This window comes from Phascolarctos cinereus, unplaced genomic scaffold (assembly GCF_003287225.1).
Source record: "Phascolarctos cinereus isolate Bilbo 61053 unplaced genomic scaffold, phaCin_HiC Scaffold_4;HRSCAF=312, whole genome shotgun sequence".
NCBI lineage: Eukaryota > Metazoa > Chordata > Mammalia > Diprotodontia > Phascolarctidae > Phascolarctos > Phascolarctos cinereus.
Genome location: NW_027555847.1, coordinates 648,883,724 through 648,909,822, shown reverse-complemented (window position 1 = coordinate 648,909,822; position 26,099 = coordinate 648,883,724). Strand labels below are relative to the sequence as shown.

Here is a 26,099-nt window from a genome sequence, read left to right as displayed (position 1 = left end):
CTACTAGACTCTTAAGAGCACAATAAGGACTCTTGCATCCCTTATTCTGAACATCTTTTTATGCAGCCTAGGGCCATATTAGCTTTGGATGCTGACATACCACCCTCCTGCCTTAAAATTGATTGAGCTTACAATCCACTAAAACTCCCAGATGTATTTCATATAAATTTGTTCAGCCATGCCTCACTCTTCCTCTAATTATGCAATTGATTTTTTGAGTCAAATTTGTTTTAATGAATGACTGAATAACCCCCTGACATCTAAAGATACCATCTGAGTAAACTAAGGACCATAAGACCTTTTGTAAAAACAAAACAAAACAAAACAAATAAATAAGTTCTGTTGATGCTGTGTGCTACAGTTACCCAAAAATAACACTCGGAGATTTTTTAGGTATAAAGTGAAAGATTTATTACGTTCTCACGAGAAGCGGCCGTCTGCTTCGTCCGGCAGTCTGAGCAAAGCGAGGTACAAAGGCCAGAACAAAGGTTATATAGTCCTGACACAGAGACACCCACCCACCACTGGCTGTAAATTCCCATTGGACAGGAATTTCAGCCTTACAATCTAAAATGCAAAAATCTACCCCAGAAACAAGGAGTCTCATTATAATACTCCCAATCCTAGCTATTTTATCCTTATTTAGCATTAGCCATTACTAATGTAACAGTACAGATCATGTGTTTTTTTAGGAACTTGAAATTTGGGCCTATTCAGGATAGTCTAACCAACCTTGAGTTTTTAACAGTCTACAAAACTGTTACACTCAGTCCATCTGAGAGATCTCACATTGTCTCACTCAATGCCTTTTCTTTTAAGTCTCACAGTCATTTCCAAACATATTTCCCAATTGCTACCCAGTAAACCTCCCTTGTAACAACGAAACTAAGTAAAACCACCTAACAGACATGAGTTTCCCTGAAAGCTCAGCATAAGTACCACCTCTTGTGTGAAGCCTTTCTTGATCCCCCCTAGCTGCTAGTGCCTCCCTCTAAAAATTAATTAGTATTTATTTTGTATAAGTTGAAGAAAAGGTGTCTGTTTACACTGGTAGGAGTTTCTTCATTTGAGAGTTCTCTGTAGCAGGAAAACCACTGGCCTTGTTCCTATATGTGTACATTTTATCTGATAGTGTTGAAGTCAGAGTTGGGAAGGCGGTTCAGGTGTAAAAGAATTCACTTAGACTTTCTCTGTAGCCATTGGTGATAAGTTCAGGATGGACCCCAAGAGTGTTGGGGTACTACCTGAAATGATGAGAAATAGACACGTGGGTCCTAGTGTCCTGAAAGAATTCACTTGAACAGTCTCAAAGTTAAAGAAAGGCGTTTATTGGGGTGATGCACCCAAGAGGGCCTGCTCTCTGTGAGGCAGGGCCCCAGTAGACTCTACTCCACATGGGGGGCAGAGCATAGGCCACAGGCCCTGCTTCCCTAAGGGAGCAGAGCAGCTTCTCCTTCCCATATGAGGTGAAGGCCATTAGCTAGGTCAAAATGGTTTAAATAAAATTTTATGGAATAGGGAGAAAGGGACAGGAGAATGGGAAGAGCAAGCATGACTCCAGAATGCCTGTGATATCAGGTAGTCCAGAGGTGAAAAGCAAAAAGAGCAGGAAAGGGGAGGGGAAGAATTGTTCTGGAATTGAGGGTGCTTTGTGAAAGCACACAGATAACTCCTTGGGGCTTCAAATGCATAGTCTTCTCTGATCACTTTTTTGGCTGGTCATATCCTGCATCTTATCTCCTGTCTCTCTTCCTGCTTGCTCCATCTGCCTCAAGCACTCTTTTCTACCTCATCAATAGAATATAAGCTCCCTGAGGGAAGAAACTATTTCATTTTTCAGCTTTGTATCCCCAATGCCTAACACATAGTAGGTGATTAATGTATGCTTGTTGCTTTAATGATTAAATCTACTCCACATGACAAACAGCCTTTCAAATACCAGAAGGCAATGTTCGTATCCTCTTTTGAATTCATTTCCTCCCTACCCTCAAACATCTCCCTGGTCATTAAACCCATACTTGTTTGGTCTTCTTTCCAGCCCCCTTACCACATTGGTTGCCCTTTAGAATACATTCTGCCTTGATAATATCCTTCCTGAGATATGGGTGTCCAGAACTGAACACAGTACTGCAGCTGTAATCTAAAACAGAGGATGTCTAGACTCGAGGCTCTCTTACCCAGCACTTTACAAATATTATCTCATTTGATTGGATAATTAGAGAATTATTTAGATCTGGAGGTCACCTGAGAGGTCATCTCATTCAACAGCCCCTTCCCTCATTTTATAGATGAGAACACAAAAGCCTAGAGGGGTTAAGCATCTTGCTCAGAGTCACACAAATTATAGATAGAGCCAGGTTTTCAACCCAAGGCCCTTGACTCCAAAGCCTCATGTTGCTTCCACTGTGTCTTTCTGGTTTACCAGTGAGGAAATGGTCTCAGTGGACTTCGTATGGTTATTAAACAGTAATAATGTGACTTGGCACTAAGTCTTCTGAATTTGGATCCATAGCAGCTCTTTCCACTTAACAACAAAAACAACAAATGATTTCTGTAACACTTTTAGGTATGCAAAATGATTTCCTTCACCATCAGTCAGCCCTTCCAGCCCTCTTTCCAAATTCCCTCTGGCTGACTTCCATGCCTGGAATACTCTTCCTCCTCATCTACACCCCCTGATTTCCCTGGCTTCCTTCAAGTCCCAACTAAAATCACACCTTCTATAGGAAGGCTTTCCCAACTCTTCTTAAATCTGGTGCCTTCTCTCTGTTGAGTATTTCCTATTTGTCTTATATATAACTTATCTGTACATATTTGTTTTCATATGTCTCCCTCATTAGATTGTAAACATCTTGAGGGCAAGGGCTGTCTTTTGCCTCTTTTTGTATCCTCAATGCTTAGCACAGTGCCTGGCACGTAGTGCTTAATACATTTTTATTTACTGACTAGACCAAGATAGCTGAACAGTGAGACAGAACACCTCCTGGTAGGGAGTTTGGGGCCTAGAGGCTGAGAAAGAGGCAAAAAGACCTAGTGACCCTAGGCCAATGGTTCTCAAAGTATGTTTTGGGGTCTTTGAGACCTTTCAGGGGGTCTATGAAGGTCAAAACTATTTTCATAATAATACTAAGTGTTTTCATTTTGAATAAGTTACATATAAAAAGTCTTACAGCCAGCTGAGGCTGGCACAGTGGATTGTTGAATTTCCAATGTGAGCATTTACAACTCCAACTTGGGAAATCAGGGAACACTACAAGTCAGGCCCTGATTTATTGTTTTGTTAATTGTCTCTAGGCTTTAAGAGTGTGACAGAGCAAATATTAACAATTCGGATTAAACTTAAAACCAATGCTTTTTTTTCTTCTGGAGAGCCAATTGTTAAATATTTACCAGCATACCACTGGATATAACTCACTTGAAAAAAAGTTCAATAAAAGAGTGTTGAAGGGATCCTGAGACCAACAAATCTTCTAGCCATTGTCCCAGGCTAAGAATAGGAGAAGGGAGATGGCAGGGTTCTATGAGCTCTGTAGTTCGGGGTGGGTGTGGCTTGAATACTAATTAAGGTGTCAGAATGACCAGGGGGTTGATTGTTTGGGAAGCCTCTTGCCTGCCGAGGCCCGGCAGAATTAGCCAAGGAGAATTCTGGAGGAGGTAGTTTACTTTTGACACTGCCCCGAGGCTCAGCATATGGCCAGCAGCGTGAGACCTGACACACTGGAGTAGCTGAGGAAGGGTTACTAATAGAGTGGAGAGATCCTTGGAGATCCCTTCTATAGCCACTGGGCAAGAGCCACAGTTGTAACTGAGAAAAGCCCCTTGGCAACATAGTGCCACTTTGGGACCACCTCTGCCACTCAAGGCAGGTCTTTGTAATCAGCCCTCATCTTTACCAGTCCTAGGGATCTAGGAGAGGTAGGGGAATGGTGAGGGGGATGGGGAAAGAGAAAAGTAGGGCAGAGGCAGGTGGGAAGAGGGTTTTTTTTTTTGTGAAGGAAGGAGGGAAAAAGTAAGGGATGGAGGGAGGAGGAAATGGAAGGAAGGAAGGAAGGAAGGAAGGAAGGAAGGAAGGTAGGAAGGAAGGAAGGAAGAAAGGAAGGAAGGAAAAGAGGGAGAGAGAGAAGAGAGGGCAGAAGCAGGAAAGGAGAGAGGGAAAGAGGAATGTGGGAAGGAGAAGAGATAGAAACTTCTAGAGAAATGGACCAAGAGCTGATTGAAAAATGAAAAATCAGAATAAGATACGGAGATGGAGTCAGAGACAGAAATTGAAGCAGATACCAAGATAAATGGAAAGATAGATAGAGAGAAACATAGAGATTTATATACAGGTTGGAACTTAGAGAGACAGAAACATAAAGATTGACTGGAGCACAGAGACTGATACAGAGAAACTGGCACGAAGACAAATACTAAGACAAACGAAGAGAGACAGATTGATGAGAACATAGACTATTGCTAGAAGGAAAAGAGATCTGGGTGGGTCTCAGGGATAGGGCAAAGTGGTAATTGAGTCTCCTCCTCTGGTACAGGAGCCATGATGACACCGAAGGCAATTGAAATATAAGGCACCTTTGTCCATGCCAGAAGTGGGGATTGGACAGCATATCAGCAGTTAGAGAAAGAGGGCCAGGCATTGACCCCGTAGCTTACTAAAGGAATGAGTAACATCATCTGGAAAAACAGGAAGAGGTCAAAGTGTTTCCATGATTCTCTGATACCAAACTTTACTTCTCCTTCCCAACTGGTTTATCAGTCACCATCATCATCATCACTATACCCGTTACCATATCCAGCAGCATTATCACTATCATCTGTATCACAAACATCACTGTCATCATTACTGTCACCATCATCACTGCTACTAGACTCATCATCCCTATCAACATTTTATTTACCTCCAGTACATTCAAGTATCACCATCTTCACCTGTACAATCACCCATACCACCATCACCATCTTCACCCCCATCATTGACCCTATCATCCCCATCGCTAGGCCTATCATCCCTTTCACCTCTACCATCCCCAACTCCACTTCCATCATCTCCATCACCCTTATCCCCCTTTTTGCCCTCACCATCCCCCATCTTCACCTCTATCAACCCCATCGCCATCTTCATTTCAATTAACCCCATCATTATCACCCTCTTTACCTGTACCATCCCCATCTTCCCTGTCATTAACTTTCTTTTTTTTCTTTTTTTTTTTTTTTTGCTTAGGCAGTTGGGGTTAAGTGACTTGCCCAGGTCACATAGCTAGTAAGTGTCAAGTGTTTGGTCTGAGGCTGGATTTGAACTCAGGTCCTCCTGACTTAAGGGCCGGTGCTCTATCCACTGCGCCACCTAGTTGCCCCCGTCGTTAACTTTCTCACCATCACCACCTTCACCTCCTTCAATCCTGTCACCATTACCCTCTTCACCCTCACCATCCCCATCTTCACCCTTACTACCCCCGTCTTTACCCCTATCATTCCTATCTTCACCCCCCTCACCATCCCCCTCTTTACCTCCACCATCCCCCTCTTTACCTCCACTATCCCTATCTTTACCTCCACATTCCCATCTTCACACTCACCACCCCCATCTTCACCCCTGCCATTTCTATCTTCACCCCCCCATCCTCTTCACCCACACCATCTCCATCTATACCTCCATCATTACCACCTTTATCCCCATGTCCATCTTACTCCCTAGCATCACCCTCTTTACTGCCATCATCTCTCCCATCTCCATCATCCCCACCTTCTCCCTCACCATCAGTATCTTCACAAATACCATTCCCGTCCCAAGCATCACAGACATCAAAAGTATCACTATCACAAGCCTTACCATCATCATTCTCTTTATTCATTATCGTCACCACCATCATCAATCATTGCCACCACCATCTTTATCCCTACCACACGCATCATCAGAGTCGCAGAAATTATTGCCCTCTTTCTCGTCATTATCAGTATCACATGTACGATTATTACAATCTTCCCCTTTACCATCAACACGTCCATGGGTCAAAATTGTCCTCAACCCCATCACCCCAATCACAGCCATCATCATCAGAGCCACAGTCAGCATCATTATCTTCAATAGCACCATCACAACCATTATCACAACAACCTAAACATCAGCACTATCATCAGCATCCCCATCCCCGTCGAAGACATCATCATCATCTTCATCATCATCATCATCTTCATCATCATCATCATCATTGCCATCATTCCCATCACCACCATTGACGTTGTCACCAGCAACATCATCCCCATCATAGACATCATCATCTCCATCAACGCTGACATCATCTTTCCTGGCATGACCACCGGCATGGATACCAAAGTTGCCCTCAACTTTACCATCACCATAAGAAACACATAAATGTTGCATGGTAGTTCTGCTATAATCTGTATTATTAAACCCCCATTTTTGGAGACTAATGGAAACCAAGCTATGGAACCAATGGACTTAGGGCAACAGGTTTATCAGAAATGAAATGAACTCTTTTTCTTCATCTCCCCTCAGTATGAGGGGTGAGGTAGAAGGCAGGACAGTCATAGTATGTTTGTCTGAGGGAGATGTTAGAGTAAGCAACCAAAGGAAGCAGGAAGGGGCCACCAAATTTAATGATTGCTGAAGATGAAGGATAAGGTTGGTCTAAGCCAACCTCCTCTCTCCAATGATGTGTCGAACAAAAACCTGACTTATACCTATTGGATAATGCTTCCTTTAGGTGGCCTATTGACACTCAGACATGTAGGTATCTGGAACTCCTGCCTGCCTTTGAAAAGCTCTCTTATCTAGTTGGAGTCTATGCATCCTAACTTAGCCCTGTAGTCAGAAGACTGATGTTGAAGATTACAACAGGTCTGCCAGATTTGATCAGCTTGGAGACACAATGTCACAACAAACCTAGAACAGTTATAGCCATTGTAAAGTGGAGATGAGACAAGAACAGCATAAGTCTGACTTAAGACAGTGTTGAGGCTGAGTCTTCAGGTGAGGAGAAGGAGACTTTGGGGGCCTTTGGCAATTCTCAGAAACATTCAGATATCAACCCAGTGCAAATGTATCCCATCAAGAACTACTAAACAGGCACTGTCCAATGAGCAGGAATGAGAATCGGCCCTGTGATTTGGATTTCATGTTATCCATACTAGAAGTTCTTCATTCCAGACACAGAACTATTTCCCCCCTGCTCTTCTGCCATGTCTTCTTTGCTCACTGTGCAGTCTCTGTCATACACATCAACCTTTACTCATACTTTACCCTCTAAGCTGCCTCACCTGGAATGTCTCTTTCCCTCCTCTCCACCAATGAAAACGTGAATTATCCTTCAAGGCCCATCTCATGTGCCACCTCCTCCAGGACCCTGCTCATGACTACTCCAAACCATACTAATTCACTTCTTGCTCTGAGTCCTACAGCTCTTATATTTTGTACCACAGGATTTATTTGATTTTATATTATATTCCCTCTTGTTCTCTGATTTTTTTTTCACATGTGTGAATTTTGTATTCCCAACCAAAGTGTAAAATGTTTGTGCTTGGGTTCTAAAAGTTGACCTCCCAATTACAATTTGGGGGAGTCACGGTACTTTGTCTTAAAAAAAATCTGGGTGACGCAGTGGATAGAGCACCGGTCCTGGATTCAGGAGGACCTGAGTTCACATCTGGCCTCAGACACATAACACTTACTAGCTGTGTGACCTTGGACAAGTCACTAGACCCCATTGCCTAGCCCCCCCAAAAAATCTGGTGGTTTTAGTGGGCTGCAAGCTTGATATGAGTCAACAGGGCCATGACAGCCAAAAAACCCCCCAAAAACCCAAAACCTAAATGTGAACCCTAATTCCATCATGGTTTGCTTTAAGATAGGCATAGCTTCTAGAAACAAGGAGGTGATAGTCCAATTATTTACTGCCCTGGTCAAGCTAGATCTAAAGTATCAATTTCTGAGCACTGCAGTTTAAGGATATGTGTGTGTGTGTGAGTGTGTGTGTGTGTGTGTGTATGTATATATTTGTAAGATGCAAAGTTTCTAAAGGAAGGGCAACCAGGATGGTGAAGGGCCTTGAGTCCACAGCACATGGAGATTCATTGAAGGAACTGGAGATGTTTAGCCTGGAGGTGAGATAACTCATATGTAATAACTGTCAAGTAATTTAAAAGTTTTGATGTGGAAGAGGGAATAGATTTGTTCTGGTTGATCTCAAGGGGTAAAATCAAGAGGAAGGAGTGGAAGTTCAAAGAGATAAATTTAAGTTTAATGCAAGGAGTGGGAGTGGGCTCCCCCTCATCAGAGTTCTTCAAGCAGAGGCTGAATGATCACTTATATGGTATGTTGTAGTGGGGACTCATTTGGTGGGCATGAGTTAGAGAAAATATCAGCCGAAGACCCTCCTAACTAAAGTTATTTTATCTTCTCTGATTCTGTAATTCTCTGATAAAATTTTGAGAAGACAGGGATCAAGGTTACTTCTCAGAGCATAATGTGCAAGTATTTGGACAGATAGATCTCAAACCATTGTCATAGTCTGAGCCCTTCCTGCAGTCCTTGACTGAGACCTAACCCTGATCAGACTGAGTAAGCTTCTCTAGTCACAGATGATCCCTAGATCCTGGGCAAAGACTGGACCCTGTTCCTAATCTCCAACTGATTCATAACAGGATTGATTTGCTGTTGATGGGGAAGATATGTGGGGAAGAAGAGTGTAGGTGAGTAAATGGAGCCCATCTAAGCATCAATATTGGTGCTAGGTGATACAGTGGATAGAGTACCAGGCCTGGAATCTTGAAGACCTGAGTTCAATTCTGGCCTCAGACACTTACCAGCTGTGTGACCCTGGGCAAGTCACTTAATCCTGTTTGCCTCATTTTTCTCATCTGTAAAATGAGCTGGAGAAGGAAATGGCACTATTCTAGTGTCTTTGCCAAGAAAACCCCCCAAAATGAGGTCATGAAAATTGGACAAAACTGAAATGACTGAACAACAACAAACATTTGTAGCCACAGCCAAGGCCATCAATGTAATCTTCCAGCAGCCCATAGGTGACATCCTACATCGCTAGTACTTCTTTATCTGCATCTTGCAGCAATTCACTTGACTTCTCCATCTTCACTTACATGAAAGAAAGGCGCTTGTACAGTGGGGCCTTCATACTGCTGCTATAGCTTCCTTTTGTCATCAGGCATTTGGATAAAGGGGTCTTCTGTCCTTCCTGACACAGATTAAGTGGAGGAATTAACTGATTAAAAAAAGTTGCTGAGAACTTGTAAAACATATCATGTAGAGATGATGGAGACCTTAGAACATAAAATGTCAGAGCTGGAAAGAGGCCTTAAGATGTGGAACATAGAATATCAGGGCTGGAAAAAAAAAAGGAAGTGACTTGCCCAGGGTCATACAATTAATGGTTGAGCTGGCTTGATTGTCCTGGAAGCATCTGAGAGAAGGCTGACTCATCCAGTGACTCTGAGATCCTGAGAGCAATGGTTTTCTTGTCCACACTTCCCCTATCTTCCCTGGCCTGTGTACAGTCTGCTTTTCATTACTGCCACTGATTTCTTACTCAGAGAAGTGATTTCTCTAGTTATTTTTTTAAATGTCAAGCTAAATAAATAAATTAAAATTGCCCATTGTTTCATTAACTGGAACAGTTGTCTCTGCAGGTGGATGGCTGCCAAGTTCCTAATTATAAGAAGAAACTGTGATGTAGAAAATGGGGCCTTGTTCCCCCCATTCTTTCAAACAGGAGGAATGTACATTCAGGCACATACATGAATCACAAAATGCAGAAAGATATTAGAAATACATAAATTCATATAAAATATATAATATATATGCAAATATTCATACACATGCAAATATGCACACACAGATATATCCAAACATGATTATCTGCTCAATCATACATGCTCACACTTAAAAATGTCCTTTTACACATGTGCATGGATGTAGATTTGCACATTTGTACAACCCACATATATGGTCTATGCACATGGTCACCTTCAGGAATGCACACATTCCTGAACCCATGGGCTCATATCTCCTATGTATGTGCACATGTGTGTGTGTGTGTATGTATGTACTTACCAACTCAAATCCAAAAATCCTCACCTGCATCAGGGATCATCAGAGGAAAGCTACTCTGCAGTGCAGGGAAAAGAAGATAGAGGAGATAGAATATTCTCTGAGAGCTTTTGATGAGTTCTAGTTTTGGAAAAAATCAGAGAAATAGTTGCATGACTTAATATTTACTAAGTTAAGTGATACCCTTCCCCCATCTTTCTCTCTCTCTCTTCCAGTGCCCATGCCCAGACATGTGGACTATTCTTTCCTGGACAGGATTCCTATGGGAAGCTGTTTCCTTGGGGATAATTGATGGTTCTTAGATCTTCTAGTGTCCCAGTCCTTACTTTACTGCCCCACTCCCTAAGATACTCTCTGGTTCCCATACAGATAGCCGGGGTATCTGGAATGTTAAATCAAAGGTGTCAAGGCTGGAAGAGCCCTTAAAACATAGAATAGCAGAGCTAGAGGACCCTTAGAACCCGGAATTCAGAAGTGAATGATGTGTTAACACAAGGAAAGGCCAAGTAACCAAAAGAGATTAAAACCCAGCAAGCTTAAAACCAGGCCATTCTGAGAGGGATTGCCTCTATAAAGAGAAATCAGCAATGGTCCTTCTGTGGAAACTGTGCCTAGCAGCATCCTACATAGGCCAAACTGGGAGACTTTTTGGATGTCATGTTTTTGGAAAATATAGCTGAATATATCAAAAGCTTGTTTTTGACTCGTAGGCATGCAGCATGATATAGGGGAAACTATTCTGGACAAATCACTTTTCTCAGTTTCCTCATCTAGAAAATAGTGATTATTGTCTTTGCTTGTCTGTTTCCCATCCCTAATCCCCCAACCTGGGCTGGAGGGCACCATATAAGGAAATTTACATTTTTCAACTATGAGTTCAGTATAAATCTTATTCTCTGTATTAATGGTGGTAGGCACAGAGATAAATAATCTAGGAAAAAACAACAATAGCAAATATCAAATGAGATAGTATTCATAAAGCCTGTAGCAGACAGTTCCTGACACATGGTAGGCACTATAGTTGTTACTATTATTATGATATGAGGAGGCTGAGACCCAGGGATATTTAATGATTTACCCCAAAACACACAGGCAGTAAGCATCAGAGGAAGAATTTGAACTCAAGTCCTCTCACTCCAGAACCAAGTCTCTTTCCATTACTCCCCAGCTAAATTTTCTCACTCTCAGTAGCCTGAGAGCCAGTATTGTCCACCAGGTTGTCTGCTTGCCTAACTTCTGTGGACTATGTTTGTTTCTGTTCATGATAAGATTCTCTGTGCTCCTGTAAAAATAGGTTCAAGGTAATTTATTTGTAAGACTTTCTTTAGGGGTGACCTTCTCAGAATAATGTTTTTAAATGTATAAAGTAAAACACGTAGAATTACAAAAGAAGCCAAATATATAGTTATCAAAAATGTATATTTTTAGATGTTCATAGACCTCCAGGTTAAGAACACCTGATCTAGTCCAACCACCTTGTTTTACACATGAAGGGACTGTCTAAGGATTTCCTCAAGGTGACATAGCTGGCAGGAGCTAGAGCCACAACCAGAACCTGGACCTGCTGATGCCCACCCCAACCACCTTGTTTTACACATGAAGGGACTGTCTAAGGATTTCCTCAAGGTGACATAGCTGGCAGGAGCTAGAGCCACAACCAGAACCTGGACCTGCTGATGCCCACCCCAACCACCTTGTTTTACACATGAAGGGACTGTCTAAGGATTTCCTCAAGGTGACATAGCTGGCAGGAGCTAGAGCCACAACCAGAACCTGGACCTGCTGATGCCCACCCCAGTGGGCCTTCTTTGGCCCCAAGCTGACTCCTCATTGGTTCAATAAACATCTCTTAGCGAACACTTCGTGCCCTTGTGCAGAAATTGATGCCTGTTGTGCAGCTGACCATCTTTCCTAAATGCTGATCTGCTGTTCTGCAGTCATAAGCTTGGTAGAACAACAAAAGCAGTGGCGGCAGCCGCAGCATACCTGTATACATTCAGTCGTTTTTCCATCTTGTTTGCAGTCCATCACACACTCAATCTCGCTCCGGCTCAGCCCTGTAAGGTCAGTATGGTAGATAGTATCAGTGCTCCATAGATGGAAAAAACTGAGGCCAGGAGAGCTAAAATAATTTTCCTAAGGTCACACTGCTGGTGATGCAGGCCTCAAAACCCAGTGTCCTGATTCGCCAGTCTAGTGCTCTTTCCGTTACACCACCCCCGCCCTTTCACCACTGTTTCCTTGCCCCTTTAAAAAATGTTTTTCTTTGTAAAACCTTGGTTAAGCAATTACTTCCATATAGTGCTCTGCTAAATAATCAGTAAGCATTTATTAAGCACCTACTATATGCCAGATATTTTCTAGGCTCTGGGGATACAAAGACCAAAATGGAGAAGTCTTTGCCCTCAAGACCTTATATTCTAACTAGGTGGGCAATAAATATATGATATATAATATGAATATAAGTATATGATTGATTGATAGATAGATAGATAGATAGATGATAGAAAGAAAAGAGGTAAAGAAAAGAAAGATAAAAGAAAGGAAGGAAAAAAATAAAAAGGAGAGAAAGAAGAGAGGAAGAAATGGAGGGATGGAGGAAGGAAGGAAGGAAGGAAGGAAGGAAGGAAGGAAGGAAGGAAGGAAGGAAGATTAAGTACTCACCACGTGCCAGGCATTGGAGATAAATATAAGACAAATATAAGCAAGCAAGACAGTTCTTGCCCTCAAGGACCTTACATTTTAATAGGAGAAAATATACAAAGTAACCTTAAAGGGGAAAGGCACTAGGACCTGGGGGAGGAAGGGACAGGGAAAGCCTCCTGCAGAAGATGACCCTTGAGCTAAGGGAAGTCAGGGGTTCTAAGAAGTAGAGGTGAAGAGGAAGAGCATTCTAAGCACGGGAGACCGTACATGAAGGTAAGAATATGTAAGAAGACTAGAAGGGTAGGGAAGGGCCAGCCTGTGAAGTGCTTTGGATGTCAGATAGAATTTATATTTGATCCTGGCATCAGTAAGGTAGTCACTGGACTTATTGAATAGGGAGATGACGTGATCATATGTACACCTTAGGAAAATCACTGACATCTGTATGGAGAAGGAATTGGAGTAGGGAGAGAATTGTGGCAATGTAGAAAATTACCGAGATTCAGTCCCTATTTCCTAGGAACTTCCAATGTTCTTGACTGTACATGAGGAAATCAGTCTAGCTGTGTCCTCAGGCAAATCACTTCATTCTCTAGGTCTCAGTTCCCCATATGAAAATAAGGGCATTTCATTAAGTGATCTATAAAGCCCCTTTCTTTTTCTGGCATTCTATCTTCTAAGATCTGAGGACCCTTTCAGTTCTGATATACTAAGACTCTATGTCTTTTTTGAGTGCCAATCTCATATGTGACCAGTCCTGTGCTAGGCACCATAGGAAGTAGAATCCGTTTTGAGTGGGTCCCCCATGGAAATAATCACAACTTTAAAAGTGCTGTTTGCTTATCAAAATCGCCTTCTCAAGTGGAGCAAGAGATTTGGACGGGGATTACCATTTATAAAAAATCATTCAGAGGCAATGTCAGCGTGTTATTTGAAAAAAAAAATAGATTTAGAATTGGACCTTCAAAGGCAGCAATTGCATTGAAGTTCAGAAGGGTGAACTGTGTTGGGTTAGAACCTTATGCCTTCACACAGTGGTGTGTTTCAATATTGTCAGTTTCCAAAAATATTAAGTTTTAGCTGTAGAAGACTTGACAAACACCCCGGGCATCAGTGTTAAGCGGGTGTGGGTGTGTGTGCATGCACACATCCATGTGCATGATGACTGCTTGTGGAGACACACACATAACTGTAGATTCAAGGAAAATTGGGAGTCTTTGAATGACTGAATTTGGCCATCTTTCTATGACGCCCTAATGCCATGGTTGCCAGTTTCACAAAAGCCTTGTCTAGATATCACAGCAACCTCAATGTATTTGAAGGCAGCCTCCCTTCCAACCACTGACAGGCTCCATGATGTGTCTCTTCACACATACTTTCTCACTGTTGTAATACATAGCACATATTTATGAGACAGCTGGTGAAAATCATAGAATCATGGATCTAGCGCTGGAAGGAACCTCAGAGGCCATCTTGTTTAACCCCCTCATTTTAAAATGAGGAAACACGCTTAGCGAGGTTGTAAATAACTCACTCAGAGTCACACAGTGACTTATATTAGGTCTCAGTCTGGGGTCAAGGATTGAGTTCATTCCAAGGCTAGGGCTAGAGCTAGGGCTCCAGCTATGGTGGGAAGAACATATGAAACCACATGGCTTAGACAGGGAAAGGACCCTTAGCCTTGTCTCAATTGCCACTGTATAATTGTCCACCAATAATATAAATCACATAACACAAACCCCAGGATTAGTGATTAGGGACTTTTCCTGCTTCTTCCTAGGGAGCATAACTAAAAACAGTGGTGGAGTAGGGGAGGGCAGTAATAGGGAGGCAGAATTTGGCCTGATGGGTGGAAACCATGCTAAAATTAGAACTGTCCGAAAGTTGAAGGGGTTGCCTTGGGAGGCAATTTTGCTAATTTCCTCGTCACTGGAGGTCTTGAAGAAGAGTTTGGATGGCAGCTTGTCCAAAATGTTATTGGATGTCCTTTCTGTCTTAGATTATCTTGCATTTACTCATCTTGGCTTTCTTCAAGACTCAGCTCCAGTCCCTTCTGTAGGAGGCCTCTCTGGGTACCCCTAGCTGTAACCACCTTCCCCTTTCAAATAACCTTCCGTCCACTCTGTATATAACTTTATACAAGCTACTTACGTGGGATCTCTCCCATTTGAGTGTAAGCCTCTTAAGGGCAGGGCTTGTTTTTTTTCCCCCCTTGTCTTCTTCTGTATCCTGAGCACTTAGCTGATTATCTTACAGAAGAAATAAATGGAGCCATTCCTAGTCTCCAGGAACTCACTCACAGAAGGCTTATTGACTGACTTCCCCAGTGGAATGTCAGTTCCTTGACTATTATAGAAAAGGATTATTTTTTAAAAAATTTTCTCCTTGTATCCTCACTGCCTAGCACAGTGCCTTACACATTATAAGTGCCTGATAAATACTTATTGTTGTTGTGAAAACACACTCCTTCTTGAGTGTCAGTTGGATTAAATACCCTTCAAAGTCTCTTCCAACTCCTGAGAGGCTAGTGAAATCGCTTCTGTTTTTTTCCTCGAAACCAGTATTAGGGCTGAAACCAGAAACCAAGTAGGACTTGCAGTCCCACTGGACAAGGACGCTCTGAAGGCCACTGTGATTTCCCACACACAGATTGCTTTGGATCCCTGTAATCTGATTTCTTCCTTCTTCCTGCAGTGCTTTGGCCTGCACAGTTACTGGCTGCTGCCTACCAGCCCCCTGCCTGCTCCCACGGCTCAGCCGACTAGCCAACCCAGCTTTGTATTGAAGGCCCATAATTGAATTGCGGCTGATAGTACCCGCCACCTTCAGATCACGCTAATTGCTCTGTTTCCCAGAACACTCTTCAAAGGAAAATGAATTTCTTTCTGATATTTTCTTGGTGGGGTGAAATGAGCCTTACAGAAATAAATCCCTCCAGCGGAAGGAAGGAAGGGCAGCCCTGCATAAAGGAGTGTGGCTGGCATGATGTCTTTCAGAACTTCCCTCAGGAGGCTCAAGGCAGTTATAAGGGGAGGAAGATGGTTTTCACTGCCAGAGAGCCTCCTCATTCTAGGACGAAGAACACTCAGGAGCAAAGAAGATGGCAGGCCGGGACCTATGTGTCTCTATAGCCGTGTAAAGGGTTTTGTTGTTGGGCTGTTTCAGTCGTGTCCAGCTCTTCGTGACCCCATTTGGGGCTTGCTTGGCAAGGATACTGGGGTGGTTCACCATTTCCTTCTCCAGCTCATTTTACAGATGAGGAAACTGAGGCACACAGGGTCAAGTGACTTGCCCAGGGTCACATGGCTATTAAGTGTCTGAGGCCAGAGTTGAACTCAGAAAGATGAGTCTTCCTGACTCTAGGCTGGGCACTCTATCCAAACAAGTTTTGGAGTTAGCAGGCCTGTGATCAAGTCTCTTCTCTGACCATTCAGTCAGTCAACAATAATTTATTAAACACTACGTGCCAGGCACTGAGCTAAGTGCTGGGAATACAGAGAAAGGCAAAAACATAGTCCCTGTCCTCATGGAGCTCACATTCTAATGATGGAGACAAACACCCAAATGACTATGTGTACACACACACACACACACACACACACACACACACACGTACATATATATATATACACATACACACATACATATACATACAAACATATATGTGTGTATGTGTGTAGTGCTTAGCACAGTGCCTGGCACATACTAGATGCTCCATAAATCCTATTTGCCTGAGTGAATAGGTGATAACCTCAGAGGGAAGGCACCAGTCCTCTTAAAATAGAGCCAGGAGGCAGGGGTGAGGAGGGAGAGTATTCCAGGCATGGAAGACAGCCAATGAAAAGTCACAGATTGAGGTCCCTCCATTCTGGATCTGGCACATCTTCTTGTCCTCTTACACAGCCCCTCCCTCTGCTTGAATGCTCCACGTGAGGATGCTAGAGCATGCCATGCCCAACAAGTAGTCACTTACTCTTTGCTTGAAGACCTCCATTGAGACCGTAATGGTCTTACTCCTGAAGTAGCTCGTTGAGCATTTGGCTAGCTCCAGTTGGTAACATCACTTTTTTTTTTCTTTAGACCGAGTCTAGTTTTGCTTCTTAGCAAACACCCCACTCTCCCATCGCTCCTTTGTGGTGTTGGGGGCCACACAAAAAAAGTCAAATTCTTTTTCCACTTGATAACCTTTCAAATACTTCTAAACAGCTACTATGTCACCCAAAGTCTGTCTTCTTTGAACTAAATAATCTTAATTTATTCCACTGATCTCCCAGTGCCATGAATTTGAGGTTCTTCACCATCCTGGCCATTCTCTAGATGCTCAAAAGCAAGTCTTTAAAAAATTTTTTGTGTCTTGGATGCATTTAGCAGGGTAAAGCCTGTGGACCCCTTCTGAATAATATGTTTAAGGGCATGAAATAAAATATACAAGATTACAAAGGAAATATATATATATATATATATATATATATATATATATATATATATATATGTATATGTGTATATATATATATGTATATGTATATATATATATATATATATATATATATATATATAAAATGTATGTATGTATGTATGTATGTGTATGTGTGTATTTCACAATTATGTAACATGGGAGACACTGGCACAGGACCTCCCAGTATGGTGTGCCTGCATCAAAGAAGGTGCTGTGCTCTATGAGCAAAGCAGAATGGCGGTAGTTCAAAAGAAATGTGAGATGTGAAAAATTAGAGACATCTCCACTTCAAATGTTTACCAGGGCTATTTGTGCCCAACCTGTGGTAGAGCTTTGCAAGTTCATATTGATCTCATCAGCCACGGTCAGACATACTGTACATTGACCCCAATATAGTGATGTCATTTTGATCTTCCTCCAGAATGAAGGACAGCCAGATATACATACATGTATGTTCATATACACATATACATATATGTATATATACCTGAGTGTGTGTATATATTACATTTGTCAAAATACATTTAAAAAACAAATTCATAGAGGCCCTACAATCTGGCTACAGACTCCCTGAAACCCTGTTCTATCCCTACAATTATGTCCAGAATTAAAAACAATATTCCAGACGTGACTTTACCGGCAGAGTACAACAGTTCATCACCATCCTAGTCTTGGACCTCCTCTTTCCTCTCTTGATATGTCATATCTCATTAGCTCTCCTGTTTTCTGTGTCACACTGTTAACTTCTACTGAATGTGCAGTCCACTCAAACCTTCAGATTTCATTTTTTCAGTCGAAGCTTTCTAGCCACACCTTTCCTATCTTCTATTTGTAAACTTATTTTTTGAACCTGAATATAAGACTGTACATTTATTCCTATCAAATTTTACCTTATTGGATTCAAGGGATTGGAATGTCCTTTTGATTCCTATTTCTTTCATTTAGTGGCTTTTCCAAATTCACATAGGTAGAAAGCCAGAAATCAAACCATATTTCTCTGACCTGAAATCTAGTGTTGTTACCACTGATCCACTGTCTCTTTTCAGCATCACCAGCATCATTATATAAATCCCTCAGAGGAACCCATTCTTTTTATTGATTTCCTGATGCTGCTTCATTATGATAATGATAACAATGGTGATGGTGATGAGGATGATGATGGTGATGAGGATTTATAGACTGCTTTAAGGTTTGTGAAGTACATTACACCCCTTAATTTATTCAGTCCTTACAACAATCCTGTGAGGTAAGCTATCCTCATTTTTTTAAGATGAGGAAATTGAGGCTGGGAGAGATCGGTCACTTCTTGAGAGTGCTGCCTCGTCAGATCTCCCCTCTGGAGACACTGGGCTTCTCTCTCCAGGGTGTTGATTGTGTGTTTTATCATCAACAGGGGTTCCAGATATTGGGGGAGGGTAAATTTGTCTTGCTTTCTGTGTTCTGAAGAGAACACAAGTTTCTCTTGAGTGATGCTTGTCTGTATGTGTCCCTGCAGAGACAGGTAGTTTAGTGTGCAGAATTCATGGCAGGTCCTAAGTTGGTCTTGATATGAAGGGAGAAGAATCTCCTTCAGGCATCTTTATTTAGGCTCCTGACGGAGAATCTTAGCTCTGGGACCCCAGGTGGGACTTCCACATGAGGAAGTAAATCAGGGGAATGGCAGAACCTATCACTGGGACATGCAAACCATAGAAAACAGTATTCAAGTGGATGATCAGTCAGTCAATCAACAAACATTTGTTAAATACCTGCTACGTACCAAACACTTCTAGGTAGGCACTGGGTTTACAAAGACCAATATTAAGTCCTTGACCTCAAAAAACTTTTTTTTTTAATCAGGGAAGATGATAGTACATAAATAAATATAACATATGCACATATATTTCATGTGCCTATATATACATACATATATATATATATACATACACACATGCATGTATATATAAACACACAGTATGTGTCACATGTTCACATGTGCTACACACATGGCTATATACAGATGCACATGTATATATGTATACATAACTTTTTTGTATTATGTATACACATACATAGTTTTAAGCTATAAAAATTTAAAATTACACTAAAACTGGGGATATATCTATATATACATACACACAGATACAGATAGATATCTATCTATATGTCTGTATATGTATATATATGTGTATATACATCTGTGCATATACACATATATATATACACACACATACACATATACACATATCCATACATGTATTATTTGTATGTAAACAAATACGGGGGAGGGGGAGATAATGACATTTTTTAGACTGTAGCTCTAGAAGGGAATCCTAACAAAAAGTAATAAGTAAGAGCTAGAATTTGGATAGCACTTCAAAGTTTGCAAAGTGCTTTATAAATATTATCTCATTTTAGCCTCACAGCAACCCTGGCAGGTGAGTACTATTATTATCCCTATTTTATACATGAGAGAAACTGAGGCAGAGAGAGATTAAGTGACTTACCCAGGATCACCCATCGAGGAGGTGTCTTTGAACTCAGGTCTGGGCCTGACTCCAGGCCCAGCACTCTGTGCAGTGCACCACCTGGCTAGGAAGGGGAGACCTTGAAAGATGGTTTGCCTGAGGGTTGGTGACATATGTCTAAAGCCAGATTTTACCAGAGCTAGGCCAAAGAGCTGAGGACCTAAAATCAGAAAGAAGCCCCTATCTCTCACCTTAGGTTTGCCACTGACTTACTATGTGGCTTTGAGTCAGTCACTTCTCCTCTCTCTGGGCCTTGGTCTCCCCCTCAATAAAATGAAAATAGCTTATTGTGTGGACTTTTAGATTTTGCAGAACTCCATGGCCATACATACCCATAAATTCTATTTTTTTTTTTGCCTGGGAGAGAGATCAGCACAAAGTAGAAAAAGAAGTATCTTTCTGTGGTGGTTGGGGTGGGGTGGTGTTGGGGGAAGGGAGGGTAGCCTATCTCTACCTCAGCCTGTAATTGAGGTTCAGGGAGAGATTGTTTGCCTCCAAACAATTTTCTGGAGCCTGTTTTTTTTTTTCCTTTTTTTCCCCCTAGGACTGAAGTGATTTGATTTCTAGAATGTCATTTTTGCTTCTCTGCCCTCTACTTCTTTGGTAATTGCAAAAAAGAGAAATACGGGTACCTATACACACTCCCATCTACACACCCATACTCACATGCATAGTCATGCACAGAGAGACAGAAGTATATATAAACTCAGACATTTGCACACAGTCATGTGCTCACAGACGTGGACATATGCACACTGACATTCCCAATACAAACTGATGTTCCAGAATCTCAGAGTTGGAAGGGACTTCACAGTCTATCTGGGCCAACCTATAGGGACAGAAATTGAGCTTGTGATTTTACTGATCTATGAAATTCTTAGATTAGGAAACCCTCTTGAGCAATGCAAGTTGGCATTGGCTCTGCAAGTTTTTAAGAGTTTCCTAGAGCACCGAGAAGATAAGTGGCTTATCCAGGCACAGAGCTAGTATATGTCACAGGTAGGTCTTGGAACCCCCACCGCCACCACCCAGGGCTTCCTTGATCTGAAGCCAGTTCTCTCTCCAAACCTTAAAGCACTATATACATGCTATCATTATCACCATCAGTAGTTGTAGTTGAACTAGTAGTAGTAATAGTTGTAATAGTAGTTGTTGTAATAATGTAGTAGTTGTAGTAGTAGCAATAGTAGTTGTAGTTGTAGTGGTTAGGTAATAATAGTAGTAGTAGTTGTTGTAATAGTAATAATAGTTGCAGTAGTAGTAGTAGTTCTAGTAGTAGTAGTAACAGCAGAAGCAGCATACTACATTTCGTATCAACCACATCTTTCCAACCAATCCTGAACAAAAATGCCCCCTACTCCCTTGAGGGCAAAAGTCTTCCAACGTTTGTTTAAAGACTGCCAGTTGGGAGAATCCACTGCTTTCCAAAGCATTCCAGTCTACTCTGGGACAACTTTACTTTATAGAAGTTCTCCGTACATCAAGCCTAAATCGGCCACTGAATCTTTTAACTTTTGTTCCTATGTCTATCACAGGGGACCAAGCAAAACAAGTCTAATCCCTCTTCCACACAATGGCCCTTCAGATACTTGAAGACACCTACTATTCCCCAGTGCCATCTTGTTTTCTCCATGCTAGCCATCCTGAGGCCCTTCAAGTGATCTCTTCTAGTCCTCTCACCCTCCTAGTAGCTCTCTTACAGACATAATCCAGCTTGTCAATGACTTTCCTAAAATAATTGCTTGGTACTGAATTGTCATCCAAATGAGTTCTTCCGTGAGTATAGCAGAACTATGACCTCATTTACCCTAGATACTGCTTCTTTTAATGCAGCCTAGGATACCTTTGGTTTTGGGGCTGCTATGTCATTGTTGACTTACTTTTTATCTAGGGAATCCAAGGTCTTCTTCATATGAATTGTTACCAAGCAATATTTCCCTTAGTTTATTCTTGTGAAGTTGATTTAAAAGAATATGTATCTTTACATTTATTCAGATTAAATTGTTTATTAGGGGCAACTAGGTGCCGCAGTGGATAGAATGCTGAGCCTGGAATCAGGAAGACTCATCTTTCTGAGTTCAAATCTGGCCTCAGATACTTACTAGCTATGTGACCCTGGACAAATCATTTACCCCCATTTACCTGAATTCCCTCATCTGGAAAATGAGCTGGGGAAGGAAATGGCAAATCACTCCAGTATCTTGGCCAAGAAATCCCCAAATGGGGTCATGCAGAGTCAGACATGACTGAAACAACTGAACAACAACAGCGACCCGTGATGTCCAAGATATCACGCTAAATTTTGGAACTTAAAAAACCAAAACAAAACGGTCTCTGACCCCAAGGAGCTATTGTCCTCTTGGGGCAGAGACAGCCTGCACACCAAGTAAATCTGAATCAGTGGGAGGTTGGATCCCACCACTGAGTGGGATCAGGGAAGGCCTAGGTGGTGGCTCCTCAGCCAAGTCTGAAAGGAAAAGTAAAATATAGAGAGGTAAAGTCAAGAAGAAACTCTTGTTTGGTCATAATAGGTTAAGATAGACCGTCAGGTCCTGGATAGTAGGACAATTTGGCTGTAGAGTAGACTTAGGCAAAGAAGATTAAATAAGGCGAGAATGGGAGACTGGAGTCAGATGATGGAGGGCCTTAAATGACAAGCTGAGGAGTATGTTAGCATGAAACAGATATGTCATATTTCCAGTTTAAATGATGCATGCTTCAGTTCTGTTTCATGGGTGTTGATAAGTCAGAGTTGTCCTCATGTGTGTACACATGTCTTTGAATGTCCATATACATATGAGGACACGAATGTGAGTGGCCTCCATCAAAAAAGGTATACTATCTAAATTCCTTTTATTAAGAGGATTTGTTCCATGAAGTTTGGATTCAGTCAACAGGCCACACTTGAGGACTTAGAGGGCCACATATGGCCTTGAGGCTGCAGGTTCCCCACCTCTGATCTAGAACAAAGTCCTACTGTCCTCTGACTCATCAGAACTCACCTAGAGTACTTTGGGTTTTTTTTCCCCCCTTTGGTTTTTTTTTTTTCTTTTGTGTTCATCCCTCTTAAGGAAACACATTAGCAAGCTTTCTCTGAGTCTACACAATAGCAACCTGGGTGTTAAAGGGTTTGAAAACCCTGACATGTTAAGATCATTTGAAGCAACTGGAGCTAAGTAGCATAGAGAAGAGGGCTGTGGTTACAAAAGAGCTGTCTTCAAGTCAGTGAAGGGCTATAATAGAAGAGAGGAACCAGGGTTTGCTCTGGTTTGCCTACGAGGGCAACATTAGGAGCGAAGTGTAAAATTTTCAGAAAGATGTGTCTTCATCTTTGCCTGAGGAGAAACTCCCCAGTGATTAGGAATGTCTGAAATTAGAATGGCCCTCCTCAAGAGGTAGAAGGCTCACCTTCACTAAAGGTCTTTAAGCAGAGGCTGGATGGTCACATGGGGATGTTATTAGTGGGATTCATAAGGAGTGGAAATTAGAGTAGATGCCCAACTCATATACCTTCTAAAGGTAAAATTCTGTGAGTTAATGCAGCCCATGGAGCAGCTGGATGGTGCAGTAGATAGAACACTGGCCCTGGAGTCAGGAGGACCTGAGTTTGAATCTGGTCTCAGACCAGACAATTGACACTTACTAGCTGTCACTTTACCTCAATTTCTTCCCCCCCAAAAAAATGCAGCCCCTGCTTTCATCGGATTGCCATTAGCAGGAGCAGATAAAACATATGTAAACATGTAATATTATAAAATGATTATACAATGACTATGGTGAAGAGTAGAATTGAAGGAGAGTGTAAGATAGGTGTAGGTAAGTAATGTTTGATGCCTGAGGAAAGGGAAGGCATTTCCCTCTTGGGCTCCCCAATTCTTAGGCAGTCTTACTCATTTTTAATAATGATTTGTCCTGAAAAGGAAAATGATAAATGTTGCAGAAGATATGGGAAAATTGGGACGCTAATGCATTGTTGGTGGAGTTATGAACTGATCTAATTGTTCTGGAATGTAATTTGGAGCTATGCCCAAAGGGCAACCAAACTGTGCATACCCTTTGATCCAGCAACACCAGAACTAGGTCTGTATTCCCAAAGAGATTACAAAAAAAGGAAAAGGACCTACATATTTAGCAGCTCTTTTTGTAGTGGAACTGGAAATTGAGGGAATGCCCACCAATTGGGGAATGGCTCAATAAATTGTGGTATGTGAATGGAATAGAATGGAATACCATAAGAAATGAGCAGGTGGGTTTCAGAAAAAACCAGGGAAGACTTATATGAACTGATGCTGAGTGAAATGAGCAGAACCAGAACACTGTATACTGTAACAAGTAACATTATGCAATGATTGACTGAGACTTAGCTCTTCTCAGCAACACAGTGATTCAAGACAATTCCAAAAGACTCATGATGCAAAATGCTATCCACATCCATAGAAAGAACAATGGATTCTGAATGCAGATTGAAACATACTATTTTTACTTTTTTTTTGGGGGGGGGGGTTTGCTTTGTGGCTTTTCCCTTTTGTTCTGTTTCTTCTTTCACAACATGACTAATGTGGAAATATGTTTACATGATTGCACGTGTAAAAAAAGAAAGAAAGAAAAAAACACAATGATTTGTCATATTTTTTCCTATGCCTGAGTTTTATTTCTCTCTTTGATTGTGAATGCCCATTGTCAAGGCTTGGGTCTGCTCTTTCTCTGTCTCTTTTCTTGGTACAGGGCCTTGGGTCTATTCCTCTTCAGTTTGCTGCAGATTGTGAGTGCAAGTATCTTAATCTTTCACATCTCCCCCCACCCAGGAAAGTTCAACTCGTCTTTACTCTCCTGGCATGGCACCTTTCTCCTCTCCCCTGCAAAGAAGCTGGAGAAGGACCCACTGAGCCCCTCATTCCATGACCTTTTCTTTTGCAGAGTGACATGCTGGATGTGAACCAGATCATCAAGGACCTGACTTCTCTGGTCCCCGAGCAAGGACATGTGCTTGGTATGTACACTAAGGATGTGCCCAGCTCTGTAACTACCAGGTCTTCTACCATACTGTTCCCATCGTCAAAGCACTTGTCACTGGCTGGTATCCCTTCTTTCCAAGTTCCAGAAGAATAGGAAAAGATGAAACTATGTTAATAATGGAAGTTTAGGACCCTTTAGAACTTTGCATGGCCTTTGAGAACCCTGGGTCATGTCTACATGTGAAGGAGATATTTGAGCAGAACTTTTGTGTAGATATTAAGGAGAAAGACACAAAAAAGATTAGATGAGATAAAGCACTTATCAGTCATTTAATATGTGTCAGGTCCAAATTATATCCTTTCTGAAATTCTATGAGCAAGTGACTCTTTAATAAAATGTGGTCCCTGTTCTCATTGAATTTACCATCTAACAGGACCAGAGAAGAGGTAGCTACGTGGTGCAGCAGGTAGAGCGCTGGGCCTTGAGTTAGGAAGACTCATCTTTCTGAGTTCAAATCAGGCCTCAGTTACTTCTTACTATCTTTGTGACCCTAGGCAGGTCACTTAACCCTGTTTACCTCAGTTTCCTCATCTGGAAAATGAGCTGGAGAAGGAAATGGCAAACCATTCTACTATTTTTGCCAAGAAAATTCCAAATGGGCTCAGGAGGAGCCAGACACAAAGGACCAGATAAAGCTACTAAGCACTAGGAATGCAAATACAAGATACTTCCTACCCTCATGGAACTTTCACTCAAGTGGAGAAAGATAACACATAAAAAGACAAAGAAGCAGGAAAGTGAGGAGCAGAGCCAGGTTAGAAGTGAACCTGGTGGGCCTGAGCACTTTCTCCAAGGGAAGTTCCAAGAGGGAACTCATCAACTGGGGAGGAGGGTAGAGGGGGGCACAGGGCTGACGGTATCTCTAGTGTGAGAAGGCAGTGGGGGTAGAGGCAGGGGAAAAAGTTATATTTCTATAGTACATGAAGGCTTTATAAAGAGTTCTCTTCACAACAGTTCTGTGAAGGAGGATGTGCAAATATTATTCCCATTTTACAGATAAATAAATTGGTGTCTAGCAAGGTAAAATAATTCAATCTGGGTCACACAGCTAGTAATTATCAGAGCTGGGATTTGAGCACAGACCTCCTGGATCCAAGTCCAGAATTCTCTCTGCTACACCTGGCAGGACAAAGAATATTCCAGAAGTCAGAAGTTTGGCTCTCTCTCTCTCTCTCTCTCTCTCTCTCTCTCTCTCTCTCTCTCTCTCTCTCTCTCTTTCTCTGCCCCCCTCTTCTCCCCTCCCCCCACCTTCTCCCACTCATCTTTCATACCTTGCTAAGAATGGAAAGACAAAAACTGGGTCTTCTTTTCTTGCCCTCAGCAGCTTCCATGATGAGTCCTACCATAGAGCAGAAGCTAGGCAAAGGCCTTCTTGGCCCTCTCTGATGAGCAA

At 41.9% G+C, this 26,099-nt stretch overlaps 1 protein-coding gene across 3 annotated transcripts in view; it reads left to right on the top strand.

Annotated features, from left to right (window-relative positions):
- Positions 1 to 26,099, top strand: part of TSNARE1 (t-SNARE domain containing 1) — a 287,962-nt gene that overhangs the window by 240,985 nt on the left and 20,878 nt on the right. For all 3 annotated transcript variants that reach the window (XM_078153781.1, XM_078153782.1, XM_020995260.2), the window contains exon 10: positions 24,608 to 24,680. In XM_078153781.1, the coding sequence (XP_078009907.1) occupies positions 24,608 to 24,680 (73 nt within the window). The remainder of the gene's footprint in view (positions 1 to 24,607; positions 24,681 to 26,099) is intronic.